General features: G+C 43.2%; 2 protein-coding genes across 4 annotated transcripts; one reads left to right on the plus strand and one right to left on the minus strand.

Annotated features, from left to right (window-relative positions):
- Positions 1 to 1,694: 1,694 nt before the first annotated feature.
- LOC103641384 (coiled-coil domain-containing protein SCD2) lies at positions 1,695 to 11,285 on the plus strand. 3 transcript variants are annotated; one of them, XR_560289.4, is made up of 17 exons: positions 1,695 to 2,394; positions 2,523 to 2,695; positions 3,150 to 3,213; positions 3,457 to 3,498; positions 3,585 to 3,647; positions 3,817 to 3,866; positions 3,947 to 3,974; positions 4,153 to 4,230; positions 4,686 to 4,796; positions 4,883 to 4,943; positions 5,176 to 5,289; positions 5,953 to 6,071; positions 6,486 to 6,559; positions 6,956 to 6,994; positions 7,095 to 7,135; positions 10,674 to 10,800; positions 10,894 to 11,274. XR_560289.4 is itself a non-coding variant. In XM_008664739.4 (17 exons), the coding sequence occupies exons 1-17, from the start codon at positions 1,975 to 1,977 to the stop codon at positions 11,013 to 11,015; spliced, it is 1,704 nt and encodes a 567-aa protein (XP_008662961.3). In that variant the 5' UTR covers positions 1,781 to 1,974; the 3' UTR covers positions 11,016 to 11,285. The 3 variants fall into 3 exon arrangements, 2 of the variants coding, with proteins under 2 accessions (XP_008662961.3, XP_008662960.3); XM_008664739.4 differs by having other exon boundaries at positions 1,781 to 2,394; positions 3,591 to 3,647; positions 6,486 to 6,543; positions 10,894 to 11,285; XM_008664738.4 differs by having other exon boundaries at positions 1,782 to 2,394; positions 6,486 to 6,543; positions 10,894 to 11,285.
- Positions 11,286 to 11,495: 210 nt separating this feature from the next.
- Positions 11,496 to 13,205, minus strand: LOC100283787 (uncharacterized). Its single transcript, NM_001156686.1, is given in 3 exon segments — positions 11,496 to 11,835; positions 11,937 to 12,036; positions 12,757 to 13,205. Coding segments are annotated over 3 exon segments (543 nt in total). The 5' UTR covers positions 13,065 to 13,205; the 3' UTR covers positions 11,496 to 11,700.
- Between the last annotated feature and the right edge of the window lie 1,823 nt (positions 13,206 to 15,028).

Below are 15,028 nucleotides of genomic sequence, written 5' to 3' on the forward strand. Positions count from 1 at the left end.
TATAAAAGATAATTAATCATGACATCAAATATATCCATAACAATATGGATCATGAGAACATAAAGCATATGAATTATATAAATCATATAAATACGATAAACATGTAAACTGACTGAACAATTGAAAATAAACAGATAGAAACATAAACAACATGACTGTAAAAGTAAAACAGACAGATCTATCATATTATAATAAGATAGAACAGATAAGATAAAATCATTCCTACATATGAAATAACATAGATGAATATATGAAACATATATAATCTCCAGAACGCAAAACAGTAAGTAAATAAACTGATCATACCCTCCCATGCGCTCTAATGATCCAGATCCTTGGCCAGCTTCTTTTGTCATGTTGGAGATGTTTTGGGTAGTCGGCCAGTCGCGTAGACGCTCCCCAAAAACCTAATTGCCGATCCCCCGTGCAAGGTCTCGAACGGCACCGGCTTCGGAGGCACCTGCCCTCTCGCTTCTCTGTGCGCGCAGAGTCACGAGATGGAAATACCCTCACTCGGCGGCTGGATTGTGATTTTGAAAGTATTTTCTTGCGTGTACCGAGTGACAGGGGTGCTCCTCTATTTAACCTCTCGTAGAGGGAAGCTGAAGGAGAAAGGTCTCGCCGAGTCACGCCAAGAGTCGGTCAGCTCTCGCCGAGTCACGCCATGAGTCGGTCAGCTGAAGGAGAAGGGTCACTCGGCTGACGAAGAGACAGGCAACTGAAAGGTTAACGCGGTTAGTGAGTGCTAAAAATTAACACAACCACACCACGCCCGCCTCGCCTCGCCACTCCCGGCCTGCCTGCCACGCCACGCCACGCCCGGCGGCGGCGGCGGCGGTGGTGCGCGCGCGCGTGTGGCACGCCCTTGTCCATTTCTTGACTTCTCAAGTTAAGTGGAATAAATCCCACCATATAAGTCAAGCCAAAAGACCCTTGGACTTCCAATGTGGTACTATTGGTATTCTCCACTATTACACACCTAGAGTTTATTCAATAAATGGGCTAAGCCCATAAAAAATCCAACAGTTTGTTTGTTTGGCTTTAATCTGTACCAGTTTATAATGATTTTACAATATTTTATCTCTATAGATCGTAGCTGTGTTTTTAATATGAAGTGAACAGCCCCTAAGCTAACCTTGAGTTTGATGGTAGGTTGTTTTACCTTTTGTCCCAAATCAAACTTATCTAGTTATGATCAAGTTCATGTAAAAATACATAAACATCTATTAATGCACTTTTATAGACTTAATAAAACTCTATAGATTCAGCCAAGGACAAAGCCAAAACAATTTATAATAACAATCGGAGCAAGTCAGTATCATCCGTGATCGAGTTTCTTGGTACTAAATCCTAGGAGGCAGAGATACAACAATGCTAACAAGCCTACAAGAATTACAATCTCAAGAGTGTATTGTTTACCCTGCTTTCCTTGTAGAAAGCGTCATGTTTACTGGAGATCGCGATTTAGAGGGTGTTTGTTTGAGATTATAATCTATCCAGATTATATAATCTAACAACTTTTGAACTAAGAGTTAGTTCAAAAATTGTTGGATTATATAATCTAGGTGGATTATAATCCCAAACAAACACCCCTTTAGCCTAGCTTTGACAACTTATTTATTCTCATTACCTATATTTAAACTTCACCCTATAAACAATATAGTCTATAATGTAAAATAGTGCAAAACAATACATGTTTTTGACACGGCCTTATGAACCTACCATTAACTCCCTCTACCAAAATCAATAAAATGAAATGGGGAAACACTGGAAATGCACCCGCAGGGGCATAGACGCCGCAGAAGATCCCTGCCCCCCTGACCACAACCATTTCGAGTATCGAGAGACGAGACCGTTACACCACCCCCGCCTTCGGAGCGGACGAACCAGCGAACCGCGCGCCCCCGCCCATCTCTCTCTCTCTCCCTCCTCCTCCCCCCACCGAATCCGTCCACCGAATCCCCTCACACTCCCATGGATCGCTTGGCGCGGCCGGCGAGCCCGGGCGGCGGCGGGCTGGGCTACGCGTCGCGGCGGGGCCTCTACGCGCAGGCTTCGTCGCATCACCTGGCCGGCGGCAGCGCGCAGACGTCGCCCGGCGGATCCCCGAAGGAGCTGTCCCCAGTCCACCGCCACGCGCGGGCGGGATCCCTCGGCGGCGCTGGGGCGGCCTCCACCGCAGGCCGCCGCGCGGGGGTCGGCGCCGGGGCCGGCGCTCGCGCGCAGAACAGCGCCGCTCGCGCCGCCGCGCAGCGCCTCGCTCGGGTCATGGGCGGCGCGGGCGGGGACGCCGGAAGCGGGAGCGACGACGACGACGACTACGAGCTATCTGGTCCACCCATCGAGCTCTCCAACACCCCGCGCCGCACCTCCACCCGATCCCCTTCCCCCTCGGTAACCATCGACAATTCGACCCCCGGTTCCCTTTTGCTCCTAGATGTTTGTGCCATCTCGACGCCACCTTTGCGTGTCCATGCGGTGGCATTTGGCTCTTCATGTGATATATATTACGTACATTTTAGGTAGGCCGTCACCTTGCGGATCAGACGCAGGTGGGCCGGCCGCCGTCGCTGACCAACCGTTACACGGCTGGGAAGTCGGTCCCCATGATCCCGTCGATCAAGCGGCCGGCCACCAGTGGGCCGGGGGCTGGAGCTGGTTCAGAGTCGCCCATGCCGAACCGAAGGGAGCAGAGGTAAGGACTGTCCTGCAGCTCCTGCTCTCAAGTTTTTAATTATTGCTGTCCATATGAAAGCTGTGTGTCGTTATATTAAGGATAGTAGAAGGGATCTAAAAAGACCCATATACAAACCTTTGCAACTTTTTTCCGAATGCATAGGAAATCTGTGTATCCTTATATTAAGGATAGTAGAAGGGACCTAAGAAGACCCATACAAACCTTTGCAACTGACATGCCACATTACTGAATAACACTCATTGATTGAATTACACTTGACTTAAGATAATTTTTTAGAAAATTTAGTCGTGGTTAACTTTTTGGTGTTCCTTTCAGAATTATTCTATCTATCAGTATTATTTATGTAAATATTTGTTTTTTATATTTAAAAGAATATTTTGATACCTGCTGCCTTTGCATTCTTGGTTCTCAATGATCACTTGGTAAGTAATATAGGCTACATCATTCTTAGGAGATCAGTTGATCTTGGAAGTTCATTGAGAGCTCGTCGTACATCTTCTTCACTTAATGATGAGGTAATTTCTTTCATGAATGTAAGTTTCATATAAAATATTAATGCTACGATATGTGTAACATTCTGTTTACTGCTTGTGGGGTTAACCTTCAACATGAGTTATCTCTCCTCCATGCTAACATTCTTGTCTAACCAATGCTGTGGACACTGTCAAAGCAGCTGTCAATCATTTACCTAATTAGTTTTTTTCTCTGAACCCTGAGTGTCGCTGTGATTCTTAATTTCTTATGTCCATGCTTTGCAGATTAACACACTTCAAGTGGAAAATGAAAGCATGTATGACAAAGTGAGATGTCATGATTCTATTTTCTTTTATAGTTAAACATGTTGGAAGCAATCAACCTTGTTTTTATCTTACCTGCATCTTCCCAGCTTCAGCTTGCAGAAGAAAGGTTTGATGATGGAGATGCCAAATCCATGCACATGGAGAGAGAGGTCTTTTCTGTGCTAAAATGCTGATTAAATCTTTGCTTCTGATATTACTTGATTGAATCATATTGTCCTTTTTAAGTTTTTAACTCAAAGATTGGGTGTATGATTTATTTGGATTCTACGCGAAATTTTTTCATGTTTTTCATTTATCATATTTCTTTCTGAACTTCAGGATTCTGATGCTGGCGATGCAGCAGAAACAGAGCCAATTTTGATTAACAGGTATGCCAGTTAATAAAAAGATGCTACTTATTGTTTATGCCTGCTTCATATTTTAAACCGTATTTCAATTTGGCTCTCAGGAAAGATGCAGCGCTAGAACAAAGAAAGGTATGTTTCCATAGAAAGCTTCTCCTGCTCAAAGTTTTGAGGGAACACTAGAGAGAGAAGTTTGCTTTTGTTTGAATCACTTTAGATTATTACTATGTGCACTATATTGTTATTTCTTATTTATGATCAATTTTTGTGCACTAGTTTTGTTTGAGCTTGATGCCTGTTTTGCTCTTAGATTGCTATGAGAATTGCTTCGCGAAGGTCCAGCAGTGCAAGCTGTAATGAGATTGCAACCCTTAAGTCAGAAGCAAAGGTGTTTTTTTTTCCTTCAATCTGGTTATTCATGGCTGAATGTATTTTCCAGAGTCATCTTTTGTAATCATGCGAAAGGGACTCTAGCCAAGATGGTTAGGTGGTCTGAGTAGCACTCATTAGGTACTGAGTTCGAATCCCAGTAGAAACGAATTTCAGGCTGAGATTAAAAAAGGTCACTCGTTGGTTCCCCTGATTGTATGCACATGAGATGGACCGACCTATGGAGGACGAATCCTCGTGTAGAGGCTGGGAGGGCTCAAAGCACGAGTAAAGATCCGGTCTATAGAGGGCGGACCCTCATGTTGCACGGGGGACCAACTTTCGTGACCTTTCTCGGTCGGGGCTCCGATTGAGCTTATTTTTAATATAATACCCTGGGGGCGGTCTTTCCCCTACCGGTCGAGTTTTTTTTATCTTTTGTAATCATAAACTTTTATTTACACTTTGTGATAGGTTACTACTAATGTGGTTACATCTCTATCTCGGAGAGTGAAAAGTGCTAGATCAGAATTGAGATCTCTTCAGGCAACAGCTAACAGAATGATCCTGTCACAGGAAGAGCTGGTATGTACGTCGGTTACATAATCACAATATGAGGACTTCTTGTCTGTGTCTTATCATTGTAATTATTCATGAAATTCCTTAATCAGGAGGAGGTTGTGCTAAAGAGATGTTGGCTGGCCCGCTACTGGACATTATGTTCTAAACTTGGTATCAAGATCACTTTTGCACTGTTTATACTCCTTTACTACTAGGGAGTATTCCCAGTGCCTAAATAATGTCTCAAATATTCCCCTTAGGGATACATTCTGATATTGCAACCTTAGGATCATGGGCTAGGATGCATTCTGATATTGCAACCTTTCTGTTTCAATGTTTTAATAATGTCCAGTTACAAATTACAATAATGTCTAGTTTGGCTAATGGTGACTTTTCCCCTTAGGGATACATTCTGATATTGCTGAAGAAAAAAAAGAATACTGGTCCTCATTTGCACCGCTTGCGCTTGAAGCAGTCCTATCAATTGGGCAAAAGGCAAGAGATGGAACTTTATCAGGTGTCAGAAGCTATCTTTAATTCTTGTTTTGATATTTTACCTCTGAAGCTGCTGACACAAGAATAATACTCCTATGTTTCACTTACTATGCAAGTACTTCATTATCTATATTGGATAAACATGGAATGAGACCCAGATTCCCCACAGGTCATGACACAATTTGACAAGTAACAATTGAAAAACCTTCAGCAGTATACTTTTTTTTCATAGAGTGATTTGATTGTGACAAAATGAAACAACGTGGCCACTTTCTACATGCTAGAAATTTGGAAACAATGTCAATTGAGTTGTTCAGATTTGACTCTATTCTCATTTTCTGGCTGCAAAATAGGATTTTATTTGCACTACGTATTTTGTACCGTGCAGTGTAAAAGGAGTCTTTTTTTTAACGACCGGCACTAGTTGTGCCAATTTCTATTAATAGAGAAGAAGGTTACGAAGTCCCATGGAGGAGGCAAACAAAATTACAAAAGTTAGTACAGTAGAAGTAGTCTTTTGTGATGTGTTTGTGTACTAAAAAAATCTCATCTGAAGGGTTAAAGTTAGTAGTTTTACTGATTTTAAAATAGTATCTGATGATGAAGGATTACTAAGTGTATCAGATTTCATGCACGGCCTCAAGCACATAGCCCCGTTCTTTTCTCATAGTTTATGTGGTGACAGATAATGCTGACATGGAGAGCAGAAGCAAAATGTCTGATGTAAATGATATATCTACCGATGGCAATATTGAGACCATGCTTTCAGTTGAGAAAGGGTTGCGTGAATTGGCTTCACTCAAGGTTTTTCTCAAACTTGAATTGTGACCTATATGCTACTTCAAAGTTTCAATTGCATGTCAGCATGATCAATTTAACTCGGATACAAGTATAAAATTCACTCTGCGTGTATTAATTGATGTCCATGATTTCCTAGAATGTGAAACTTATTGCCTGGCACCTCATACAGTTCTATTCTAGTTAATTGTTCGGAATATTTTGGATTCTGTTGTACCACATCAGGTGATATGGAAAAATGGAATTTCTAACTTCAGAATCCTACTGCTACTAGAGTGGCTTGTCATCACTTTAAAGTATATAGCAAATGCAACATATATGAGATCGAGTTAGCTTTTGCATATTCTCAGGAAAATGGAATTACTATATTTCTGCTTTTATTCACAGTGCAATAATAACAAATTCATATTTCCCTTGAAGGTAGAGGATGCAATCATGCTTACTTTGGCTGAAAATCGGCATGTCAAACCTCTCTCAGGTGGCTTTTCCAAAATGTACTCATTTCTTATACTTTCATCTTAATAATATTTGATGTACAATATTTCCATTGGCCATAACTGGTTTTTTTTTGTTAATGAAGATAAACTCATAAAAGTAATGATATTGATTTCTTTTATTCAATCTCACTATGATGAGAACATAGTAGGGAATTTATCTTAGACTCAATGAGATGATGATAATATTTGCATGTGTACATGTAGCTTAACTTTTTTTTCTCGAACCACGCAGGAGAGTTGTGCATCCTATTACATGTAGCTTAACTTTCACAATGTTGAGCCACTTCCTAGAAATATTATGCATAATTCACATGTAAAAAGTGCTATTGTATGAATTAATGACATTGGATGGATAATCTTTACCTTTTGATAAAAAATGATCTTACATTATAGGCCAAGCTTCTGAGGGTCGGAGCCCTTCCGAGTCATTAGGTTGGTTACTCTGTCAGTATTTTTGTACCCATGACCTTTGAAGAACACTATGACAATTCACTTACCTAATTATGTGTCTGACATATTTTCTTGGTCCTAGAGTTAAGTGCGGAAGAGCGAGAAGATGTACGCTTCAAGCAGGTGACAGACTATGTTATGTTACTCAATTTATTTCACACTTCACTTCAACATAGCCTTTTAGTCCCAAGCAAGTTGGGGTACCAACAAGAAGTCACTAAAAAGAGAAAGAGAGAGAAAGGGGAGGGGGAAAGCTTTTGAGAGCACTAGAAGGGAAAAGGTCTAATTACGGTTCAGGCACGTGGATAGCTTCTTTCGAAGCACTTCTATCCAAACACAACTCCTTTGAGATATTCCATTCCTTCAAGTCCCTGTTGATTGCCTCCTCCCATGTCAAGTTTGGCCGCCCTCTACCTCTCTTCATATTACCGATGCCTCTGCAGGTCTCCGGTGGACATGCCCAAACCATCTCAATTGGTGTTGAATTACCTTTTCTTCAATTGGCGCTACTCCTAACCGATCGCGTATGACATCGTTTCTCACTCGGTCCAATCTTGTGTGCCCACATATCCAATGTAACATACACATCTCTGCGACACTTAGTTGTTGGATATGTCGTCTCTTAGTAGGCCAACGCTCAGCCCTATATAACATAGCAAGCCTAATCGTCGTCCTGTAGAGCTTGCCTTTCAACTTCTGTGGCACTCTCTTGTCACATAGGACTCCCTATGTTTGACGTTATTTCATCCACCCTGTTTTGGTCCTATGGCTAACATCTTCATCAATATCACCATCTCTTTGTAGCATCGATCCTAAATAACGGAAGGTGTCCTTCTTTGGTACTACATGGCCTCCCAAGCTTACATCTCCATCCTCACTAATTGTAGTACCAAAGCCACATCTCATATACTCGGTTTTGGTCCTGCTAATTCTAAATCCTTTTGACTCTAGGGTCTAAAGTCATAACTCTTAACTTTCTATTTACTCCTTCCCGGCATTCATCTACTAGAACTACATCGTCAGCGAAGAGCATACACCAAGAGATATCTCATTTTATATCCCTCGTGACCTCATCTTTCACTAAGGCAAATAGATAAGGGCTCAAAGCTGAACCTTGATGTAGTCCTATGTTAATCGGGAAAACATTTGTATCACCATCAGTTGTTCGAACGCTAGTCACAACCTTGTCATACATGTCCTTGATGAGCGTAACATACTTTGTTGGAACTTTATGCTTATCCAATGCCCACCACATGAGATTCCTAGATATTTTATCATAGGTCTTTTCCAAGTCGACAAAAACCATGTGCAAGTCCTTCTGCTACTTATACCGCTCCATGACCTGTCTTATGAAGAAAATTGCTTCCATGGTTGACCTTCTAGGCATGAATTCAAATTGGTTCATGGTGATATACGTCATTCCTCTCAAGCGATGCTTAATAGCTATATCCCATAGCTTCATAGTGTGGCTCATGAGCTTAGTCCCTCGATAGTTGGTACAACTTTGAATATCTCCTTTGTTCTTGAAGATTGGTACTAATGTACTACTCCACTCATCGGACATCTTGTTTGATTGAAAAATATGGTTAAACAACTTGGTTAGCCAAACGATAGCAATATCCCCAAGGCATTTCCACATCTCTATTGGGATACCATCCGGTCCCATCGCCTTGCCCCGTTTCATCCTCTTTAAAGCTTCTTTGACCTCTGACTCTTGGATCCTGCGTACAAAGAATCTATTTAAATCATCGAAGGTGTCATTCAATTGGGGTGTCCATAGTCTCATTCTCACTATTGAAAACATTGTCAAAATATCTCTGCCACCTCAGTTTGATGTCTTGTCCTTTTACCAAGAGTTGTTCCATCTCATTCTTAATGCATTTAACTTGGTTGAGGTCCCTCGTCTTCCTTTTCTGAATCCTAGCCATCTTATAAACATCCTTCTCCCCTTCCTTTGTACTTAGTCTCCGGTAAATATCATCATAGGCTCGTCCCTTTGCCTCACTCACAACTCGCTTTGTAGTTTTATTTGCCATCTCTTATACCTCTCTATGTTGACCATGCTCCTGTCATGGAACAAGCTCCTGTAACTTTCTTTCTTCTCTTTTTGCCTTTTAAACATCCTCGATCCACCACCAAGTATCTTTAGGTTCACCTCTGCTCCCTTTGGTCACTCCAAACACCTCTGACACCACCTTTCTAATACAAGTTGACATCTTCACCCACATGTTGTTTGCATCTTCTTCGGACCAAGCGTCCTCCACAAAAACTCTTTCCCTAAAAACTTCGGATGTCTCCCCTTTGAGTTTCCACCACTTCGCCCTCGCAATTTTGGCTTGTTTATCCCTATGGGTATGGATCCGAAAATAGAAGTCAGCCACCACAAGATTATGTTACGGCACAACACTCTCTCTAGGTATCACCTTACAATCCAAACATGCTTATTTATCTTCTCTCCTTGTGAGAACGAAGTCGATCTGGCTCGAACGATGTCCACTGCTAAAAGTCACCAAATGAGACTCTCTTTCTGAAGAAAGTGTTGGCTATTATTAGGTTGTAGGCTACAACAAAGTCCAAAAATATCATCTCCTTCTTGATTCGTACTATCATACCTGAAACCTTCATGAGCCAGCTCATAACCTACATTTGTTGAACCTACATGACCATTGAGATCTCCTCCTATAAAAAGCTTCTCATTGGTGGGTACTGCTTTGACCATGCCATATAAGTCTTCCTAGAACTTCCTATTCTCGCTCTCACTGAGGGGCATATGCACTTATAATGTTTATGACTACACCCCCAAAACTAGTTTGACTAGGATAATCCTATCTCTCTGCCTTTTGACATCCACCACTCCATCCTTGAGGCTCTTATCAATCAGGATACCTACTCCAATTTTGTTTGCCACTGTTCCTGAGTACCAAAGCTTGAAACCAGTGTTCTCCACCTCCTTCGCTTTTTGCCCCTTCCATTTTGTCTTCTGGACACATAGGATATTAACACGCCTCCTGCTCGCTGCATCAACTAACTCTTAGCTTACTTGTGAGGGACCCTACGTTTAAACTACATACACGGATCCTAGTCGGCTCAACTAGCTTCCTTACCCCTCGCACCCGTTGAGACAAATGCGAAGACCCTTGCCATTGTTAAATAATACGGAATGAAATACACGAACAAACCCTAAACTTGTTCTATGATGTCATCCAGATCACTAAACTCCTTAATACATTGTCATTGCTATTGTATTTTAGTAAATAATAAAATTACAGCATCACTGGAAGTTAATATATAAGCAGGAACCTAATATTCTAATCTCATGTTAGTGTCCATTATGGCTTAACAAAATTGACTAAGTTAGTAAAGAGAAATGTAAAATAAAATTTATATGAAAACACTTGGGTGCCGTTTGGTTCACATATTTGTAACGTAATGGGTAACTGATAACGTTAATTCATGTTTGTTTTAGTCCATCCATAATCAGATACCACACTAAAATTTAATACCGCCCGATTCAAACTTGTTACCGTCGGTTCTCAAGTATAAATCATTATCATTATCATTTACGTTACATTTGGTGAACCAAACAACACCCTAATGGCTTTGCTTTTCACTAGCTTCATGTGTAGTGTCCTCCTATTTTGACTTTCAATATACACTGCAGGCATGGTTGACCTATTTCTGGAGGCGGGCGAAAAATCACAACATAGAAGAAGATATAGCTGATGAGAAGCTACAGTTTTGGATAGAACAAATCAATTACCCAGTTACTACGAGCGAAGTAGTAGAAGGTAGATTATCTTCATCCATTCGGATATTGAAACATGAACTAACAGTAAAACACCATGATCTTTTCCTTTTCCTCCTGCAAACATGTAAAAAAGTCGAGAGAGGACTCCACGAGCTGAAGAAACTGGGAATCGAGTCTCAGCTGTGGGAGGCGACGAGGAGAGCTCTGGATGATGATTTGAGCAACCACGGGAGTCCAACTGGATCTGAAGCTTAGCAGATGCATAATGTGGAGCGAGGCTCTATTGCCGATTTTGTGCCGTCAGAGGCCCTAGAGCCAGCCAGCCCTCCTAGTCCTTTCCTTTCGCTTGCTTGGTATCTTCATGTAACATATTGAACTTTTCCTCTTTTTTTTTCTTCTTCTTTTGGGTTATCTATTTTTATGCTAGTTTATCCGTGAAAGCAAAAGGGGTTTAAATCGTGGAGGAGTCGTGATGCTCTGCTCTCTCCATCTACAGCAACAAAAATATTATGCATTGCTTGATTTTGCAATGGTGGTGGTCTGGTCTATTTTCTTTTTATTTTAGGAGCGAAATGCAATGGTACCCAATTTTATAGAATGACCAGATCAAGATACCACGCAAAAAGATAAATGCCGCTCATTTCTTCCTCCCTCTCGCACCTCCTGATAGTAGGCTGGCCTCGACATCCAAGTCCTTAAGGGCTGAATATATGAATCATTTCCTTAAACACTATATTTACAAAGGGCTGCTAGCTAGCATAGCAGTCCATGCATGCATATATGAATCATTGACTGTATATTTGCCATTGCCATCATCCATCATTAATTGTTGATGAGTACGTACGTACGTATCTAGCAGCCTTGCTGTCCCACAAAAGGCCGGCCGGGGACTCATTCATTCATCGTCTACACTAGCTAGTTGCATCACCTGCTTTCTTTGTCAGTCTGACTTGACTGTGTCGATGGCTTGCGCTAGCTCGTCGATCTTGGCGCCGGTCACCTCCTTCACGACCTTCCCACCCTTGAGGATCTTGAACGTTGGCACAACCTTTATGCCCAGCTCCTTCGCAAGCGGCTGCAACAACAACAACAACAACAGATAAAGAAGAGAAGAGGTAGATCATGCGGCCAATGCAAAGTAATAACTATATATCCTAGCTATGCTAGCTACCTCACCTTGTTGTCCTGGTTGCAGTCGAGCTTCAGGAACACAACATCCAGGTTCTTCTCAGACATCTCCTGGAATTTCGGAGCCATCACTTTGCAAGGCCCGCACCTGCAAATATTGTTAATGAACACACTGCTGTCTCAGATTCTACGTACACAATCATCTAGCTAGTGAGGTGAGATCTATTGTCATTAGAGATCATCACCATAAATTTCTGTTTTTGTTTTTTGGATCAAGGCATGAGAAGCAAACAACTAATAGGTCTGTGCTTGGTTCACCAAACCGATGGTTCATATCTACATAAATTTTATCAACCACACAACATAGAAAATCTTAATTAGTCATGACAATGCATGGTGAAGGTTAATTAATAACAGTGAACCCTTCACGCCTCCATCTATTTTCTGACTGGTATTTTATTACTATACATATTTAGCACTACAATAATAACATGTCCTTTAAAATAAAAAATAAATTTAAATGACTATTTTTTCAATCGAACCATACCATTTCAAGCACCTCTATCGATCACCGAGTCGACATTTGATCTAAACAAATCAAAGTTTTGTGATGTGAGTTCCGTCAGGTCGTCTAATAAGATTGGTTTCTTGGTGTTGTCCTGTTCCACGAAACGTCTCACCGCCATAGGTAAAGATAGAGTAATTAAGCCATATCCTTATCCTAATAATAGAGTAAAAAACACCTGGATTTTAGATTTGTGTCATACCATATCTATTTGTGTGTCTTGATTAGTAGTAAGTAAACTAAAATTCGTTAAAGACCGAATGGAAGAAGAAGAAGAAGATATATATATTGTAGTGTACGCACCATTCGGTGTACATGTCGAGGACGACGACCTTGTCGCCGGCGGCCTCGACGATGGGCCAGAAGGTGTCCTTGTTGACCTCCGTGACCTGCCCGGTGACGGCCTCACATCCCAGACCCACCGTGCTCGTCTCGATCCCGCTGGACCTCACCGGCGCGACTCCCCTCGTCTCGGAGGCCGTCGCCAGCAGCAGGCTCCTCTTCTGGGCCGCGGCCGTCGCCAAGACGGCCGGCCGGCACGTCGTCGTGGAGATTGGCGCCGGCGTGGAGGCCAGCCCGTGGGACGATGAGATTGGTAGGCGCAGGGCCATTGGTCTGGTCTGGTCTGGTATGGTCTGGTCTGGTGGATGGAGGTAGCTGACTAGCTGAGGGTACGGTACTACGGTAGCGGCGGCACTGGCAGGCTGGCGATGATGGAGGGGCAGAGCAAGCAAAGGTGGTGGGCTGTGGCTGTGATTGCTCGCCAGGATTCTCCAAGATAAGCCGCGTGGCGCCAATCACAAACGCGCCATCGTTGCCTGCTAATTTTTGGTTGGGCCGCGGATGACAGGCCCAGAACAAGCCCAAGCTCAGGCACATTTCCCTCTGCTTACGGCGGAACCTAACTTGCAAGCAAGCCGAGGACTTTATAAATCGAGGGACAATAGATTTATGTTTGGTTGGGATTCATGCATGGACTTACTAGGTTATACTGGTTCAGGCTTTCGCCCTAGTCCAGTGTAGTGTTATCAAAATATTGCTTTGAGACGTGTTACAACACGTGTGCTTGTGTGTACAAAGGGAGAGGGACTCCCTTTTATAGTTCAATGGACAGTCTTTACATGAGAGAGTTCTTCAGCTAATGTCTTGTGATGTAGTACGTGGTGGGCCCCTTGGGTCACTCTCAGCCTCTCAGGGCATGCCTCCGTGCGGCATGGTTTCTTCTGATGGTCATGTGATGTCTGTCTCGTCCATCCGACGTGCGAGTCTCTATAGCTTACTCTACGCCTACGGTGCCCGTACCTGATGGGTCCTGCAGAACGTGCTCTTGGTAAGGTTGAGGTTCGTGTTCAGAACAGATTTATCTTCCATCATTGCCATTGTGTCACTGTCCAGCATGCGCGAGTATGCACTAGACATGTTGTCCTGTCCGTATTGTACGTGAGTCGTTACCGTGGAGACTATGTTGTCGTGGCCCCCTTGGTACTGTACGCGTGGCACAAACATGGTTTGGTGATGATGTGTCCTGCTACGGCCGTCGTGGACCAATAACGTCGGCTTGGGTTCCTTCCTTGCGAGTTCGTTTGGCGTGATCTTGGTTGTATGCCACGCCTCGCAGTCTTGCTCAGCGGAGACTTGGTCGTTCACCCCACATCACAGACTTGCTCGGTGGAGACTTTATCGTTCGCCCCGCCTCGCAGTCTTGCTCAGCGGAGACTTGGTCGTTCACCCCGCATCACAGACTTGCTTGGCGGAGACTGCCTCGCAGACTTGCTCATCGAGGATTTGGTTGTACGCCCCGCCTCGCTGTCGTGCTCGGTGAACAGGCTAGAAAGAAGTTTATGGGCCTCGCCATGGGTACCCTATTCCTGGGTACCCGACACGAACCAATCTACTTTATTTACCTTTCTTGCCCTAGGAGTAGATGTAATGTAGCTTTAGTTGTAGCTTTCCACATATCCACACCCACCCCTATTCGACTCTACGTCATCTAGATCCGTCTTGGATGGTCTGCTGACCCTAAGACGACCCTAGGATCTTACCTCTCCTGATGAGCAAGATTTACTTCGTCTACTTCACTCAAGATCTCTTCCTCAAATTGATTACTTAATTTCTAGGTGAGTCTACATCGTCTGGGGACGCCCTGGGTGACCTGCCGACTAGAAGCACCCGAAGATCTCTCCCAAGGGGTGGGGTCTAGGTCCTACGAGGAGAAGAAGATGACCTTGCACCATCACAGACCGTCTGGCCTAGAGCGCGAACCATCTAGATAGCGTGCAGAGAAGACCCGCTCCTGCAGTAGGGTCCTAGACCATCTGGCCCAGAGCCACGTATAGTCCGCGCCACCGTAGCGAGCACCGCTAGGCGACCCGACGACCCGTCACGGACCGCCGCGCCGTTGTAACACCCTGAATTTGGGGCTATAAAATTTCTTTTCTAATATCCACCAAATTCAGGTGTTACTCTCTCAGTTCTTCGCTTTCCTTTCTCTTTTTTTTTCTAAAAATGGAGAATTATTTTGTTTTATATTAGCGTAAACTTAGTGGAATGAGCCCTAGAGGCACTTTGGTTGCTG

This window comes from Zea mays, chromosome 10 (assembly GCF_902167145.1).
Source record: "Zea mays cultivar B73 chromosome 10, Zm-B73-REFERENCE-NAM-5.0, whole genome shotgun sequence".
In the NCBI taxonomy this organism is placed as follows: Eukaryota; Viridiplantae; Streptophyta; class Magnoliopsida; order Poales; family Poaceae; genus Zea; species Zea mays.